This window comes from Schistocerca serialis, chromosome 7 (genome assembly GCF_023864345.2).
Source record: "Schistocerca serialis cubense isolate TAMUIC-IGC-003099 chromosome 7, iqSchSeri2.2, whole genome shotgun sequence".
NCBI classification, from domain to species: Eukaryota; Metazoa; Arthropoda; class Insecta; order Orthoptera; family Acrididae; genus Schistocerca; species Schistocerca serialis.
This window is the reverse complement of record NC_064644.1, coordinates 574674743-574690714: the sequence shown is the minus strand read 5'-3', so window position 1 is coordinate 574690714 and position 15972 is coordinate 574674743. Positions and strand designations below refer to the sequence as shown.

Here is a 15972-nt window from a genome sequence, read left to right as displayed (position 1 = left end):
CACTCAAGAATCTCTCCAGCAGAGAAAATTACTTTACTTTTCAAAATGTTCAAATGTGTGTGAAATCTTATGAGACTTAATGGCTAAAGTCATCAGTCCCTAAAGCTTACACACTACTTAGCCTAAATTATCCTAAGGACAAACACACACACACCCACGCCTGAGGGAGGACTCGAACCTCCGTCGGGACCAGCCGCACAGTCCATGACTGTAGAGCCTTAGACCGCTCGGCTAATCCCCTGCAGCTACTTTACTTTTCTTCAAACTTGAAAGACAAGTTTAAATTTATTTACTGGCACTGTATATGCATTTTAAAGTAGTTTGTTGAACTAGATAGCACCAAGCTTTTATAACTGTTATGAGTCTTTGCAGCATAGTATATAGCACGTTAATTGTATGTCCACTTCCTCTGTTATGGTCATGAACTGTGTTCCTTAGGTCAACTTTACTTAGAAAACACAAAACAGTTGCAAATTTACAGTGTAGGTAATGTCATTATACGTAGTTTATTAAAATAATCTCAACATGATTCATGTGGGCTAACCTGCAGCGCACCTTACAGCTTTCTTTTGCCACATTTACACACTAATTTTGAACCTACAGAATTGCTCCATAATAGTATCTTGTAACTTGGGTGGGAATGAAAGAATGCAAAATATGCATATAATAGTAGTTCTTTACTGCCACTGCTCCTCTGCTTGTACAGGAGATAGATGACACTTACTAGTTTGCCACATGATTTCCCTATATCTGTGAAATCCTAATAATTTGACTGTTTTATTATCATGACTGGGAGCATTCAGATTGAATATAATGTCTTCCATTTTACCATTATTCTTCTGCAGTACATTTGCCTCTAATCAAGTAGTACATCTCTCCATTGCCACCGCCAAGCTGTGTTGCATATTTTAAAGGTTGGTACCATCTGCAAATAGCACCGCATCACTTTGTACAACTACAGGTAAATCATTTATGTACATAATGAAAAGGAAAGTCCAAGAACAGATCCTTGAGATACACGTTTTACAACTGGAAGGCATTCTGATATTTGATTATTTACCTTAACTAACTTTTTATATTGTCCAAGTAAGCCTGCATTAGCTGCAGAGCATTTTCCCTCACTCTACAGTGATGAAGATTTTGAGAGACCACATCACAAGCTTTCCTGAGGTCCGATGGGGTTGTGGTGATAAAATCTTTACTTCAAAACAGTTTTATATTTTTGGTACCATGCTCTCAACTGCATTGACTGTAGAAAGACTGGATCTGAATCCATACTGTGAGGAGGTAGGTATATCACTACATTCAAAATACTGACTCTTCTGTTTATGCATGAAGTATTCTATTATTTTAGATATTGTGGATATAAGTGGTATAGGTCAACAGTTATCTTGAGATGCTATATCTTCTTTCTTACATACTGGTTTAACTACAGATATTTTACAACATACCATGTAAATGCCTTCCTGTCACCTCGACACCTCCCCTATGTGGTGAGTAGCAGTCTACTATTTTCTCAAAATAATATACTTAGCCTAAGTTTGGATTTCAAAAGTGCCCCTCCACAGAACATGAATCAGATCACACAAAATTTGTATGGTATAATACTGCCAACATTATTTTCTGTAAGTTTCAAAAACATCTGATTGAGCAATTCATGGCATGCTCCCAGAGAAGCTAAAATATCATTTCCCATGACTGGTTTTCATATTACTTAACTGCAAGCGTGTGGATTGTTGCAGTAAGAAATCCAAAGAGACAAAATACCATCTCCAGAGTGAGGAGTGAATTTCTACAAGTTTACCACAGGAATCAATATCAGGTCCACTCTTGTCCTTGTTACATATGTAGCTTATATACACTGAGCTTACAGAAGTCACAGTGATATGCACATATACAGGTGGTGGTAGTATCACATACACAAATAAAAGGGCAGTGCATTGGCAGAACCATCATTTGTACTTAGTTTATTCATATGAGGAGGTGTGGATGTGATTATGGCTGCATGATGGGAATTAACACACTTTTAATGTGGAATGATAGTAGGAGCTAGGTGCATGGGACATTTCATTTCAGAAATTGCCAGGAAATTCATATTCCAAGAGCCACAGTGTCAAGAGTGTACTGAGAATACCAAATTTCAGGTATTACCTCTCACCATGGACAATGCAGTGGCCAATGGCCTTCACTCAACAACTGAAAGCAGCGGCATTTGCAAGAGAAAAAAAAAGATTGTGTAAAATAACAACAGAAATTAATGTGGGACATAAGATGAATGTATCCTTCATAACAGTATGGCGAAATCTGGCATTAATGTGCTATGGCAGCAGACAACTGTCATGAGTGCCTATGCTAATAGCATAACGTTGCTTGCAACACTTCTCCTGGGCTTGTGAGCATATCAGTTGGACCTTACACGACTGGAAAACTGTAGCCTGGTGAGATGAGTCTGAATTTCAGCTGGTAAAAGCTAACAGTATGGTTTGAGTGTGGTCAAGACATGATGAAGCCACTGCATTTACATGAAATGGACTGGGTCCTCTGATCCAACTGAAGCAATCACTGACCATCTGCAGCCATTCATGGACTTTGTGTTCTCAAACAACAATGGAATCTTTATGGATGACAGTGCATCATGTCACTAAGCTACAATTGTTTGCAATCGGTTTGAAGAACATTTTCAATGATTTGGCCACCCAGATCACCCAACATGAATCCGATCAAACATTAATGGGACACAACTGAGAAGTCAGTTTGTGCACAAAACCCTGCAGCAGCAACACCTTCATGATTATGGATGGCTATAGAGGTATCATGACTCAACATTTCTGCAGGAGACTTCTAACAACTTGTTGAGTCCATGCAATGTTGAGTTGCTGCAATGCACCAGGTAAAATGAGGTCCGACATTATATCATGAGGTATCCTACGTCTTTTGTCACCTCAGCGTAGGTGAAGGATATCCTATCCACATCATCCAAAATAGTTCACCACCCACCCAACCTACAGAATATCCCCATCCATCCCATTTCCAATCCTCCTCAGAATCCTGCATACCATGTGTCATTCCCCTGTGGGCCACACTTGAGCACAACCTGTTCAGATGCCCACCTACCACTTCTTACCAGTAACCAATCACAGCCATTTCTAACCCAAAAACGGCAGAGCCAAGTGTGAAACCAGCCATGTTATATGCTTGTCCATCCAGGAGCCAAATATGCTGCACACTATAACACAAATGATTTTAGCAGCTTCCCCATGAATATGTCATTTGGATATTGTCTTCCAGCACAAGTTTCTATGAACTACACAGGTGGGAATTGTTTCTCCAGCAGATTCTGGGTTCTCACAATCCCCATGGCCTAAAATCTCTGATAATCTCTTCCCCATTACCTGACTTTTTCCCTTTCTTTTTATGTAATTGTCCACAACGCTCCTCACCCATTTAGATCATGTACCACCTTCTCCTACCATACTGCCTTCTACCACATGTGGGTGTTCCCCCCCCCCCCCCTCTCGCCCAACCTCTTTCCACACATCTCCCCTTCTCTCTCCCCCGCCTGGCTACTTCTCTATCTTGAGCTCTTACCCTTCTCCGCCCCCCCCCCCTTTCTTCTCTCTATATCTTTTAATTGCTGTATCCCCTCAGAACTTTCATCGTGTTGTGCAGCAGCTAAGTAATTTGTCTTTCTCACTCCTGCCTAGCACTATTCTCCTGCCCCTCCCTGCATCATTCCTTCTCTGTCCTCTCCCCACAACCATCAGTCATGGCAACTTCTCTCTAATAATTAGTGTCATCAAGGCCACAGTAGTGTGTTTTTGAGTGTCTGTATGAATGTGAATTTGCCAAAAGAAGAACAAGAGCTTGAAAGCTAATTAATATTGTGTTCTGTTATGTGTGCCTATGCACCACAAATCAGTGTATTAAAGGTATGTGGCTGCCTTTCCTTTATTTTACATCTTGCTATATCCCCTAAATGATCTGATAACATCTGCCCAAGAAGCAGAAATAGCTCTCTGTACTAATGATGCAAGTATTATAATCAAGAAACTTTAACAATTGAACACGTAAATACATCTTTCTTGAAAAATAATAACTGATATTCAGCAAATGGACTGACACTGAACTTAGATAAAACAAAATATGTGTAGTTTATGTACTGAACAATGCCTGACCATACCACTAGAAATAATGCATTAGAGGAAATCAGTAAATGAAACAGAATATTTGAAATCCTTTGGTGTTTATGTCATACTTGTACCTGGGCCTGAGCCTGGACTGGAAATCACACGTCACCAACCTTAAATGTCTAAGCTCTGCAACTTTCATGTTATAGATAACATCAGATTTTAAAAGTGGAACTGTTGGAAAGCTGAATTACTTTTCCCATTTTCATTTGTTAATGTCTTATGGCATAATATTCTTGGCAACTTATTGCCAAGGGAAAAAGTTTCTTGCAGGGAAGCATGTAATATGGTTAATATGTGTTGCCCATTCTATAACCTCTTGTAGTCAGTTCTTTAAACATGTGGATATACTAACAACATCATCATAATACATTTGTTCCCTTATGAAGTCTGTAATCAACAATCAATTGCTGTTTAAAAATAACAGCAATGTTCATAAATATAATACTAGAAAGAGAAATGACTTATACTATCCATCAGTCAGCCTCAAGAGTGACACACACAGGAGTTAGCGATATTCAACAAAAAAATCTTTGATAACTTACACAGTAATGTGAAGAATTTAATAGGTAATATAGTTAACTTCAAATACAAACTAGAATTTTATCTGCTTGACAAATGCTTCTTGTCCAGCAAAGAATTTCTAAATGTGTAATAATACAAGTGGGAAAAGAGAAAAATATGGAGAATATAGTAGAGTAGGAAACACTGTACCATATGTAAAAACGGTAGTTAAAGACAACCATGTAAATGGCTAGCATGTTGCAATACCTTTCACTGAGAAAGTGTATTATAATTATACAACTGTATCATTTCACATCACAGCAGAAGGTCACAATTATGATCCATGGAACATGCAAATACCTAATTAAACTAAACTATTTGCAGTATGTAGAAATGGTACTTTTTAAAAACAAAAATGTAGAAATGGGGATTTTAAAAGCAAAACTACTGTACAAAAAAAGCAATTTTTATTTTTCAATTAGTCAAAACAATTCAAGAAGGAAGACAAAAGAATGTTATTTCCTTATACCTGTGAATATTAGTGCTCACTCACCTACTTCAGAATGAATATTTATGTGCGAGGAGGTGTCTGTGACAATGGCAGCTGTGCAAGAGCTGCAGAGCTCAGTCTTGATGTACGAGGTTCAATTTCCAAAGAAATTCTGTATAATTCATCATCATCAAGAAGCAAAGAAGGATCCAACAGATAATTTGTCACCTTTGTTATAAGCTCAATTTTATATGGTGTCTGTTGAAAGTGACGGATTTCCCGTATGACATGTGCTATCTGTAATTTAAAATAAATATTGTATCCTTCAGGAACAAACATTATATGAATATTTATTTTCTGTATGATTAAACACACACACACACACACACACACACACACACACACACACACACACACACACACACACACACACACTCAAAGCTACTTCATCAGTCACCATTTGACATATACTGTTGGATTACAACTTTCTCAACAGATTTTTGTGGTCTTTAGCCTGCATGCTTTCAAAAGCCTGATACCCACCATCCATTGTATCTTCATCTCACTTAGTCTTTTCATATATCCCTTGGAATCCAGAAGAGAACTTCCTTCTTTGGTTTCCCAGTTTAGGGTTGTGAAACTTTCAGCAGAATACCTTTGGTGATTTGGATTCTTCTGGTCTCATGTGTGTAGTTAAATGGCCTAATCAACTCCATTTCATTTTCATTGTGGTTAGAATAATGTCTTCCAGTTCATTATGTTCTTTGATCTACTTGTTTGTCTTTATTTCTTTCCTAATAATTACCAACATGCAACTCTCTATTGCTCTCTGAGCAAGCATCTGTTTTTGGCTGCTTTTCAGATTAAAAATCCACATCTAAAGCACTAGATCAAAATTGGCTCTACACATTTGTTGGGTGCTTTCAGAGATACTGGAAGATTGGTTTTCACAATACCATTTAGTTTATCAAATGTACTTCAGTCCTTGCATACCCTTCTGCTCATTTCTTTAGACATTTAATCAACAGTTGCTTCCAGCTGCCCTAAATATAAAAACAGTCAACATTTTTTATTTTTACCATGTTTTGATGTGTTTGTTGTACATTGTTTTAGAATTATTTTAACAAATTTTTCAGGCTTTTTCTGTTAAGTTATTCCATTTGTTTTGAAGCTCTTCTGTACTACAGGCAAATGATACAACATGATCAGCCATTCAGTGGTGATTACAATATGCTCCATTAACATATTTCCTTCTTTGGTTTCCCAGTTTAGAGGTGTGACACTTTCAGCAGGACTATTAAGAATACACTTGGTGATTTGGATTCTTCTAATCTCACTCATATTTAATTTTGAATTTACATGTTGTAAATATTGATTGTATTGAAGCTTGAGTCAAATGCTTTCTCAAATTCTGTGAATACTACACAAAGTGGTAACTTATACTCATTGCTTCCATCTATAATTTTGTTCAAGATTGCTAATAGTCTTATTTGCTATGTTTCCTAATCTTTTTTTTCATTTAATGAAAATCCTATGGCTTACTATAAACTGGTGACAATTTTAGTGAATATATTATACATCATGGAGAACTGTCTCATAGATCTACAACTTTTGTGTGTCCTGTCTGTCTTCTTGTGAAGTACAATAATGAAAGCATTGTTTCAGTATTGGGGTAATGTCTTCCTCAACATATATTCTGTTCCTTTTCCTGTTCCTTTCCCTCCTCCTTCAATCATCCCAATTAAACACTGTCCTCTCAAGATACCTTTCTGTTCTTTGTATCTGGAATGAATTTATACACCTTATGTGGCATTACTTCTATAATGTAATTATGTCATTTTTCTGACTCATCTCTTGAACTATATCTTTTAAGAAAACTTACAATGCTTGTACATTTCCCTCTATTGTCAGTTATAGTACTATCTGCCGTAACTAATGATAATAGAAAATATTATTATCACCAATGTTTTTACAGAAAACTGTATCCACACTTCAGAATGTATTAAAGATATAATGAGACTTAAATGTTTATTTAATTTTTATTTTGCATCAACTACACAAGCTCGCAGAACACTTAATAACATATCCACGAATAATTAAAATATACAGATAAGTCCAGGATAATAAAACACGAAACTACGAGACTCCACAATGAAAATACTACTACTACTACTACTACTACTACTACAGCTACTACTACTACTGCAGCTGCTGCTAATAACATAAAAAGTACAGATATTCCAATAGATAACAAATTTTAGAGCACAGATTAACACTGTTAATTAACACTTTATCAAGAGCAAGACATATAATCATGTAAGTAACATCAATGTTGTTACATTTTATTTTTTTCCCTAGAAAAAGCAGCAGTGTCATGGATTCACAATACCATAACCTATTTGTCACTTGTAAATATCAAGTCACTATAACATTGACTTTAGTGTAGATGTGTTCATCATATCAAATCTTTATAACCAGAGGGCAAAGTTAACCAGAGCAAAATTATGTAATTTTACTGATCAAAGATTTTCATAGCAGTTTTTCAAATAGTTTATAATGTGTACTGATTGAAGCTTCTTATCTCCAGTACATTGTTTACTAATAGTACAGTCTTGGTGTATGATCATTCACTCGTTTAGTTTAGAACAGGAAAGAGCAAAACAGTCTTCAACATGGGCAAAAAACTGCAATATTTATTAACTATACTTATAGCCAATATATTTTTGGTCACTCTGCTTGACAACAAATCGACATAGATATATAGTTTCAGACTATTGTAAACTGTAATATCAACAAATTTAATTTCGAGAATTATGATACTTAAAATTGAGCAGATTCTTCTTACTAGTGCTTTGGAGATGCTTATTCTAAATTTCTGTAATTCTTTCTACAGCACTATAATATCAATAGAGGTATAGGTGAGCTATGGGAAACTGAGTAGTTTGTATGGTTACATTTTGTCTAGACCAAATTTTCATTCCAAGTTTAAAATTCTGTTGGCAGTGATCCAGGATTTTCAAATGCTGGCTAAGCCTTCTGTGAGCAAGTTCTTGATCTTGTCATCTTCCACATCTGCTGCATTAAACTGTCAATTCGATGAAGAATGTTGGAGGTAGGTGGTTTTACCAGAAATTACAACAGAAGATCATTACAAAATTTACAGGAAGTCAGCCACAATCAACAATAATTTGTGTCACCAAAGCATCAATGGGTTGAATGAGGCAGATGAGCTCCTTGTATGTTTGGAAAAGATTTACAGTTCTGAAAAGGCCTACCTGAATATCATCTAACCTAAGCACTACAAAAATTAATCAAATTTAGTTACACACAGTAATCTTCCTCATGTAGGCTAATTTCATTACTACCTACACAAAAGGAAGAAAATTAAAAAGAGACAGACTTTACAGATATCAGCAGGGAGTCACTTGCACTTTTGGGTTGAAACAGATGGGTGTGGAAGTGCATGATCCACTTAAAATAAGTTGAAATAGATTTCATTTGGAAAGGTTGAGCCTTTATTATATGTCTCATATTGCATTTTGTTACAGAATCTGTTACATAATAAAAGAAGTCTGTGGTAATTTGCAATGCTCATTTCGTAAAGAATTTTAATGGATTTGTTATCTACAAGAACCATTTTGGCATTAGTTTGATTTCAGTGACAAAATTTATTAAGACTTAAAGTGAAGGGGCTCTTGGAGATAATAACTCCATAGGTAAATGTTGTGTACATAGTTCCGCATAGCCAGCGCGTACACAACTTTCCCAATAGAGCGCACACCGCTAAGCACAACAGCGAAGGCGCAGCGCTCATCCATCTCCGCACTACGAGATGGCGCTGTCTTAGAGACGGACCAAATTCTGCTTCCGCTGATCCGCGTATTAATATGTAATGCAGCCAATGAGATTGCTGCTAATGTAGAACCTTTTCTCCTCGCGGATCACACTCATGCAGTGATACCTGAACGCGCAAGGTATTATAACGAGTGTACAGGCCTCCGATTAGTCAGTCTGCATTAGTCTGCACTACGAGATGGCGCTGTCTTAGAGACGGACCAAATTCTGCTTCCGCTGATCCGCGTATTAATATGTAATGCAGCCAATGAGATTGCTGCTAACGTAGAACCTTTTCTCCTCACGGATCACACTCATGCAGTGATACCTGAACGCGCAAGGTATTATAACGAGTGTACAGGCCTCCGATTAGTCAGTCTGCATTAGTCTGTACCAGTCTATAGTCAAGTTTCAGTCTGCGCCTAATAATATTATCGTATTCCTGTACATAGCCATGAAGAGAAATGTATAGACACTTTGTCAGTATCAGAGATATGTGAGAATAAGATTAATGTACCAATACCAAAGGAACTTCAGACTGTCAATTGTAAACAGCATCCAGAATCAAGTTAAGTAATTTCTATCCTTTTTATTATTTTAATAAATGTGTGTGAAAATTAATCAAGTTCTGTTTAAAGTTGGTCACCGTCAATCCGCTATTCTAAGTGTGCAAGTGGCATTTCTATCGTCTGACCTAACGGCAGAAGATAAACACGCCACAATAAGACCACAAGACATATCGCTGACACTCGCCTACTTAGCTAGAGCGACAAGTCAAATAATCTGATGGTGTGTGTACTGAAGGTCTCACAGTATGCACACCACAGTAAAGTTTAAGGGAATCTCATTATTGTCAACACAATAGTGTATGTACTTTTGGAAAATGTGTACAAGATACACAAAATATTATCATACAGTATTGACACACTGCTGTTAGTTACATATTCCATAAACCAAACTATCATATCACTGTGATGGTGGGACATATCAGTTTAAGAAACATACAATACATATTTTTAAGAACAAAAAGAAATGTTTATATTGCTACATGCATGCCATTTAGAGCTGTCTCCTGTATAAATGTCTAAATATTTCTGTTCAAGTATTCCTCTGTGGTATAGAAGGAGGTGTTAAGGAAAAAAATATTTATCTACAGTTGAACACATTTCTGCTGTCCATGAGACATTTTATTTCAAGGGGTAGATGGTCAAAGAGTTTTACAGATGCATATTACCCTTCCTGCACTGCAGTTAGATTCATTAGGGGGTAATGCAGATCAATTGTCAATAACAAATTTCATACGTGAACAAAAGTATGTAAAATATGTAGTGAGGGTACAGGGCAGGTACGATTTAATTAAGGTATGACATGACATGGAACAATAACAATGCTTTATTGCACAAATATTTACACTTAGTACATGTCTGTCCTGCTTGGAATCTAAGAACACACTAAGATCCGTGGTCAAGTCACAGATATTTCACTTATCATCATATGTCAGTGATGTATATTATAGTGCATGAACCCCCCCTCTCCCCCCCCCCCCCCCTCCCGTCACACTTGCCCCCCATCACCCCAGCACCACACTCTCCCCTGAAGGGAAGAGCAAAGAGCAGCAAACAGAAGATGAGAGTGGGATCAGTGATTGCTTCATTGTAGGGTACTAATGTGAATGACCAGTTATGTCGTGAGTGGCATGTTCAAGAGACTTGACAGGACCATTTTTCAAAGTGATTCTGTGCAGATTCACATACAACCACGTTGTGGCTGGCATTTTCATGAGACATGAGTGGGCCACTTCTTGAAGTGATGCTGTGCCTATGCATGTGACCAGTCCTGCCAAGGATGGCACTTTCATGAGATACGAATGGGCCATTTCTCAAAGTCACAGTGGGCATGTAGGAATGCTGAACAGGTAGTATGTGTTGTGGTTGGCAGGAGAGCCAGCACCGTGTTACTAGAGGAGGCCGAAATGCACGTGTTTTAGCTCATGTAGGCTGGCGTGAGGTCTGGAACAGGACAAGGAAATTAGAATTTAGAAAAACGGATGTAGCTGGTGGAATACTTGACTTTAATCCATTAATGATGAACGTCGGTTTTGACGGTACATGATTCACAATATCAATAGTAACTGATAATGGCGCCTTGCTAGGTCGTAGCAAATGACGTAGCTGAAGGCTATGCTAAACTATCGTCTCGGCAAATGAGAGCGTATTTTGACAGTGAACCATCACTAGCAAAGTCGGTTGTACAACTGGGACGAGCACTAGGAAGTCTCTCTAGACCTGCTCTGTGGCGGCGCTCGGTCTGCAATCACTGATAGTGGCGACACACGGGTCTGACGTATACTAACAGACCGCGGCCGATTTAAAGGCTACTACCTAGCAAGTGTGGTGTCTGGCAGTGACACCACAGTATGGCGGTAGGCGACAGCTTGCAGTGTGTTCACACAGGACACTGGTGGTATGACTGAAGGACAGGGGCTTGTGGAGGCCATATGTGTGAGAGAAACTGATCTGATCAAATGGGCTGCATATGTTGAGGGTGAAGTGTGGTTGACATAAGCTGGTAATTTATCTGCTGGAGTGTACTTCTATGGGCATCGTCTGTGCAGAGGCCAACTGTGGCAGAGTGGGGGCCATGGGGAGGCAGGAATGCAAGGCACCAATGTGTGTTGTGGTTGATGTCTGTGTTGATGGAGGTGCAATGACAGAGTCCACCTTTGTTGTGGTGAACTCATGTCGGGAAGGGGTACTGAAATTATCAGTGGAGGCTGAAGGTGATTTGCACAATTGAAAGTGGTCGAAAAAGTGCCTTGTTATGTTTGATGTGTCTAATGTGTCCTGAATGTGGCATTCTAAAGCATCACCAACCTGCAGTAGGTGTGTGGTAATCAAATGTGGAACCAGGTAAACACAGCCGATGGGATCGGTGCTGTCATGTGAATATCAGCAGCAGGCAATAGCCGAACTACATGGCGATGAGTCATGTTGGAGAGACATGGCGATGGTGGGCTGTACAGCAAGGGCATTGTGCCTGATGATGCCAGCCGTGGAGTTCCCATATGACAAGCTAGAACATGGTATACAAACGTAAACGACTCACTATGTATCCAATGTCAGTGACAGTGCAAGTACCAAATAGACCAGGGAATAGGCACAGCTGGGTGTCGGGCAGGCGTGACTGGTCAGTGGGATCAGGGCCAAGTCTGTGCTCCCCTCCTTGATGTCATGAGAGTTGTGTGCCAAGTCTGTGAAATGCTCGCAGATCAGGGCAGGGGCAATGGATATGACATTATTACATTGTAGGAGCAATGTGTTCTTTATAAAGAGTGCATCCAATAACACAAGACAGTTGATGTAATGTTGATGAATAACCAAGAACTCATCAGTTGAGGAGGCACACTGCTTGAGTGTGTCAAAGGTGCACGATAGTCTTTCTGTTATTCCTTTTGAACGGTCAATGATCAGGTAAGGGTGTGGGCACCATGGTGAAAGCTCGTGAGATGCACTGGCCCGTGTCAAAGTGCAGGAGTGTGGCATGTTGTATGACCATGGAGAGGTAGAAATGGTGTAAGAAGTTCATCCCTTAGTACGGTTGTATGATGTATTTAAGAGAAAATGTCCACGTGAGGGAGTGAGACAGTGACCGTTGTAGGGTCTGGGTCATGGATCTGTGTACTGACTGATGAGCTGGTAGCTTTGTATTGTTCCAATGTCACAGGTTCATTCTTTGTCCACAAGCCATTGAGTAGTAGAGAGTTGATGTCTAAACTTAAGTCAGCCAAAAGGCAATTCATCAGAGCGAAGGAGGCAGGTAGCACAGTTAAAAATATGGTTCTCAGAAGTAGGATCAGTGGAGGTGGAAGCTCCACGGGACACTCATCAGAGTCCCAGTTGACGTGAAGGTCACGTCCATGTGGGCAATTGGAGATTTGAAGTCTGGTAGTAGTCATTGTTGGTGGAGTGATAGAAAATCCAATGCTGTGGGAGCAATGAGGCAACCAGAGTAGTCTTCTCGAATAGATGAACCTGCTGCCGGCATTAGCAAGCAGTCACAAGGCAGCCGACCACTGCGGACAATGTTGTCAAACTTTTCCTGCTTGTACATGAAGGAACATGGGATGTGGTTGCTTGTCATGCAGTCATCTATGTTGGCTGGGTGGAGGGCACTGCACCAAGTGGCGGTGGTGTGTATGTTGCTTGATGCCAGCAGGAATGGTTCTGCTCAGGGGCAGCATCGTTGGTCATGCACTGTGGCTGTGTGGGCATGAATCTACATCTACATCTACATACATACTCTGCAATCCACCATACAGTGCGTGGCAGAGGGTACCTCGGACCACAACTAGCATCTTCTCTCCCTGTTCCACTCCCAAACAGAACGAGGGAAAAATGACTGCCTATATGCCTCTGTATGAGCTCTAATCTCTCTTATCTTATCCTTGTGGTCTTTCCGTGAAATGTAAGTTGGCAGCAGTAAAATTGTACTGCAGTCAGCCTCAAATGCTTGTTCTCTAAATTTCCTCAGTAGCGATTTAAAGAATGCCTCCTTTCCTCTAGAGACTCCCACCCGAGTTCCCGAAGCATTTCCGTAACACTCGCATGATGATCAAACCTACCAGTAACAAATCTAGCAGCCCACCTCTGAATTGCTTCTATGTCCTCCCTCAATCTGACCTGATAGGGATCCCAAACACTCGAGCAGTACTCAAGAATAGGTCGTATTAGTGTTTTATAAGCGGTCTCCTTTACAGATGAACCACATCTTCCCAAAATTCTACCAATGAACCGACGATGACAATCCGCCTTCCCCACAACTGCCATCACATGCTTGTCCCACTTCATATCGCTCTGCAATGTTACACCTAAATATTTAATCGACGTTACTGTGTCAAGCGCTACACTACTAATGGAGTAGTCAAACATTACGGGATTCTTTTTCCTATTCATCTCCATTAATTTACATTTATCTACATTTAGAGTTAGCAGCCATTCTTTACACCAATCACAAATCCTGTCAAGTCATCTTGTATCCTCCAACAGTCACTCAACGATGACACCTTCCCGTACACCACAGCATCATCAGCAAACAGCCGCACATTGCTATCCACCCTATCCAAAAGATCATTTATGTAGATAGAAAACAACAGCGGACCTACCACACTTCCCTGGGGCACTCCAGATAATACCCTCACTTCCGATGAACACTCACCATCGAGGACAATGTACTGGGTTCTATTACTTAAGAAGTCTTCGAGCCACTCACATACTTGGGAACCAATCCCATATGCTCGTACCTTAGTTAGGAGTCTGCAGTGGGGCACCCAAGTCAAACGCTTTCCGGAAGTCAAGGAATATGGCATCCGTCTGATACCCTTCATCCATGGTTCGCAAGATATCATGAGAAAAAAGGGCGAGTTGCATTTCACATGAGCGATGCTCTCTAAAGCCGTGCTGATGCATGGACAGGAACTTCTCTGTCTCAAGGAAATTCATTATATTCGGACTGAGAATATGTTCGAGAATCCTGCAACAAACCAATGTTAAGGATATTGGTCTGTAATTTTGAGGATGTGCCCTTCTACCCTTATTATATACAGGTGTCACCTGTGCTTTTCTCCAGTTGCTCAGGACTTTACATTGGGCAAGAGATTCACAATAAACGCAAGCTAAGTAAGGAGCCAATGCAGTAGAGTACTCTCTGTAAAACCGAATTGGAATCCCATCAGGACCTGGTGATTTATTTATTTTCAACCCATTCAGCTGCTTCACAACCACAGGGATGTCTATCACTATGTCCTTCATACGGGAATCTGTATGAGACTCAAACAGTGGTATGTTTGTACGATCCTCCTGCGTGAAAGATTTCTCAAATGCTAAATTTAAAATTTCAGCTTTTGTTTTGCTGTCTTCCATTGCCAGGCCAGACTGATAAGTGAGTGACTGGATGGAAGCCTTCAACCCGCTTACCGATTTTACATAAGACCAGAATTTCCTTGGGTTTTCAGCAAGACCTTTTGCTAAGGTATGACGGTGGTAGTGGTAGAATGCTTCGCGCATCGCTCTTTTTACAGCAGCATGAATCTCTACTAACTTTTGCCTGTCCTCATTCTCCCGATTTTTCTTGTACCACGAGTGAAACTGCCTTTGCTTCCTGAGCATTCTCCGAATTGCGCTGTTAAACCACGGTGGGTCTTTTCTGTGCGTAACCCACTTTTTCGGCACATACTTGTCCAATGCGTGATTTACAATGTGTTTAAAATTTGCCCATAATTCTTTCATGTCCATCATACCGTAAGTAAATGAAGTCGATTCATTTACTACGTGGGATGCTAACAACTGCTTATCTGCTCTTTCTAGTAAGAATACTCTCCTAGCCTTCTTGACCGACTTTTTAACTTTCGTAACCATAGTTGTAATGACAACATCATGATCACTAATCCCTGTTTCAACACTGACAGCGTCGATGAAGTCTGGTCTCTTCATGGCTACCAGATCTAAAATATTTCCATTATGCATTGGCTGTCGATTTAGCTGCTGAAGACAGTTTTTGGATAATGTGTTCAAAAGTAATTCACACGACAGCTTGTCTGTACCACTTGTAATGAATCCATAGACATCCCAGTCTATACTAGGTAGGTTGAAGTCGCCTCTGACTAATATAGCATGATCCGGGTACTTTTGCGATACAGAATGTAGACTCCCTTTGAATGATTCTCATAGGTCATGTTCTGTGTAACTGTGTGTGCAGTGTGCTCTGAAGCATTCTGTGCAGGCCTAGGTGTGACACAGATGGCGGGGAAGGAGAGCCTGTTGATGTCACATGAACATCATCACTCCTGGCTGGTGCATTGACATGAAAAAATTGAAATACCATGTGGCAAGGGCCTCCCGTCAGGCAGACTGGTCGCCTGATGCATGTCTTTTTAGTTGACACCACTATGGTGACTTGCTT

At 39.8% G+C, this 15972-nt stretch overlaps 1 protein-coding gene across 1 annotated transcript in view; it reads right to left on the bottom strand.

The window, feature by feature from the left end:
* Window positions 1–5262: 5262 nt before the first annotated feature.
* The window catches only part of LOC126413258 (ras-specific guanine nucleotide-releasing factor 2-like), a 1992910-nt gene continuing 1982200 nt past the window's right edge, over window positions 5263–15972 (bottom strand). The window contains 1 exon segment of the mRNA XM_050083160.1: window positions 5263–5478. Within this exon segment, the coding sequence (XP_049939117.1) occupies window positions 5263–5478 (216 nt within the window).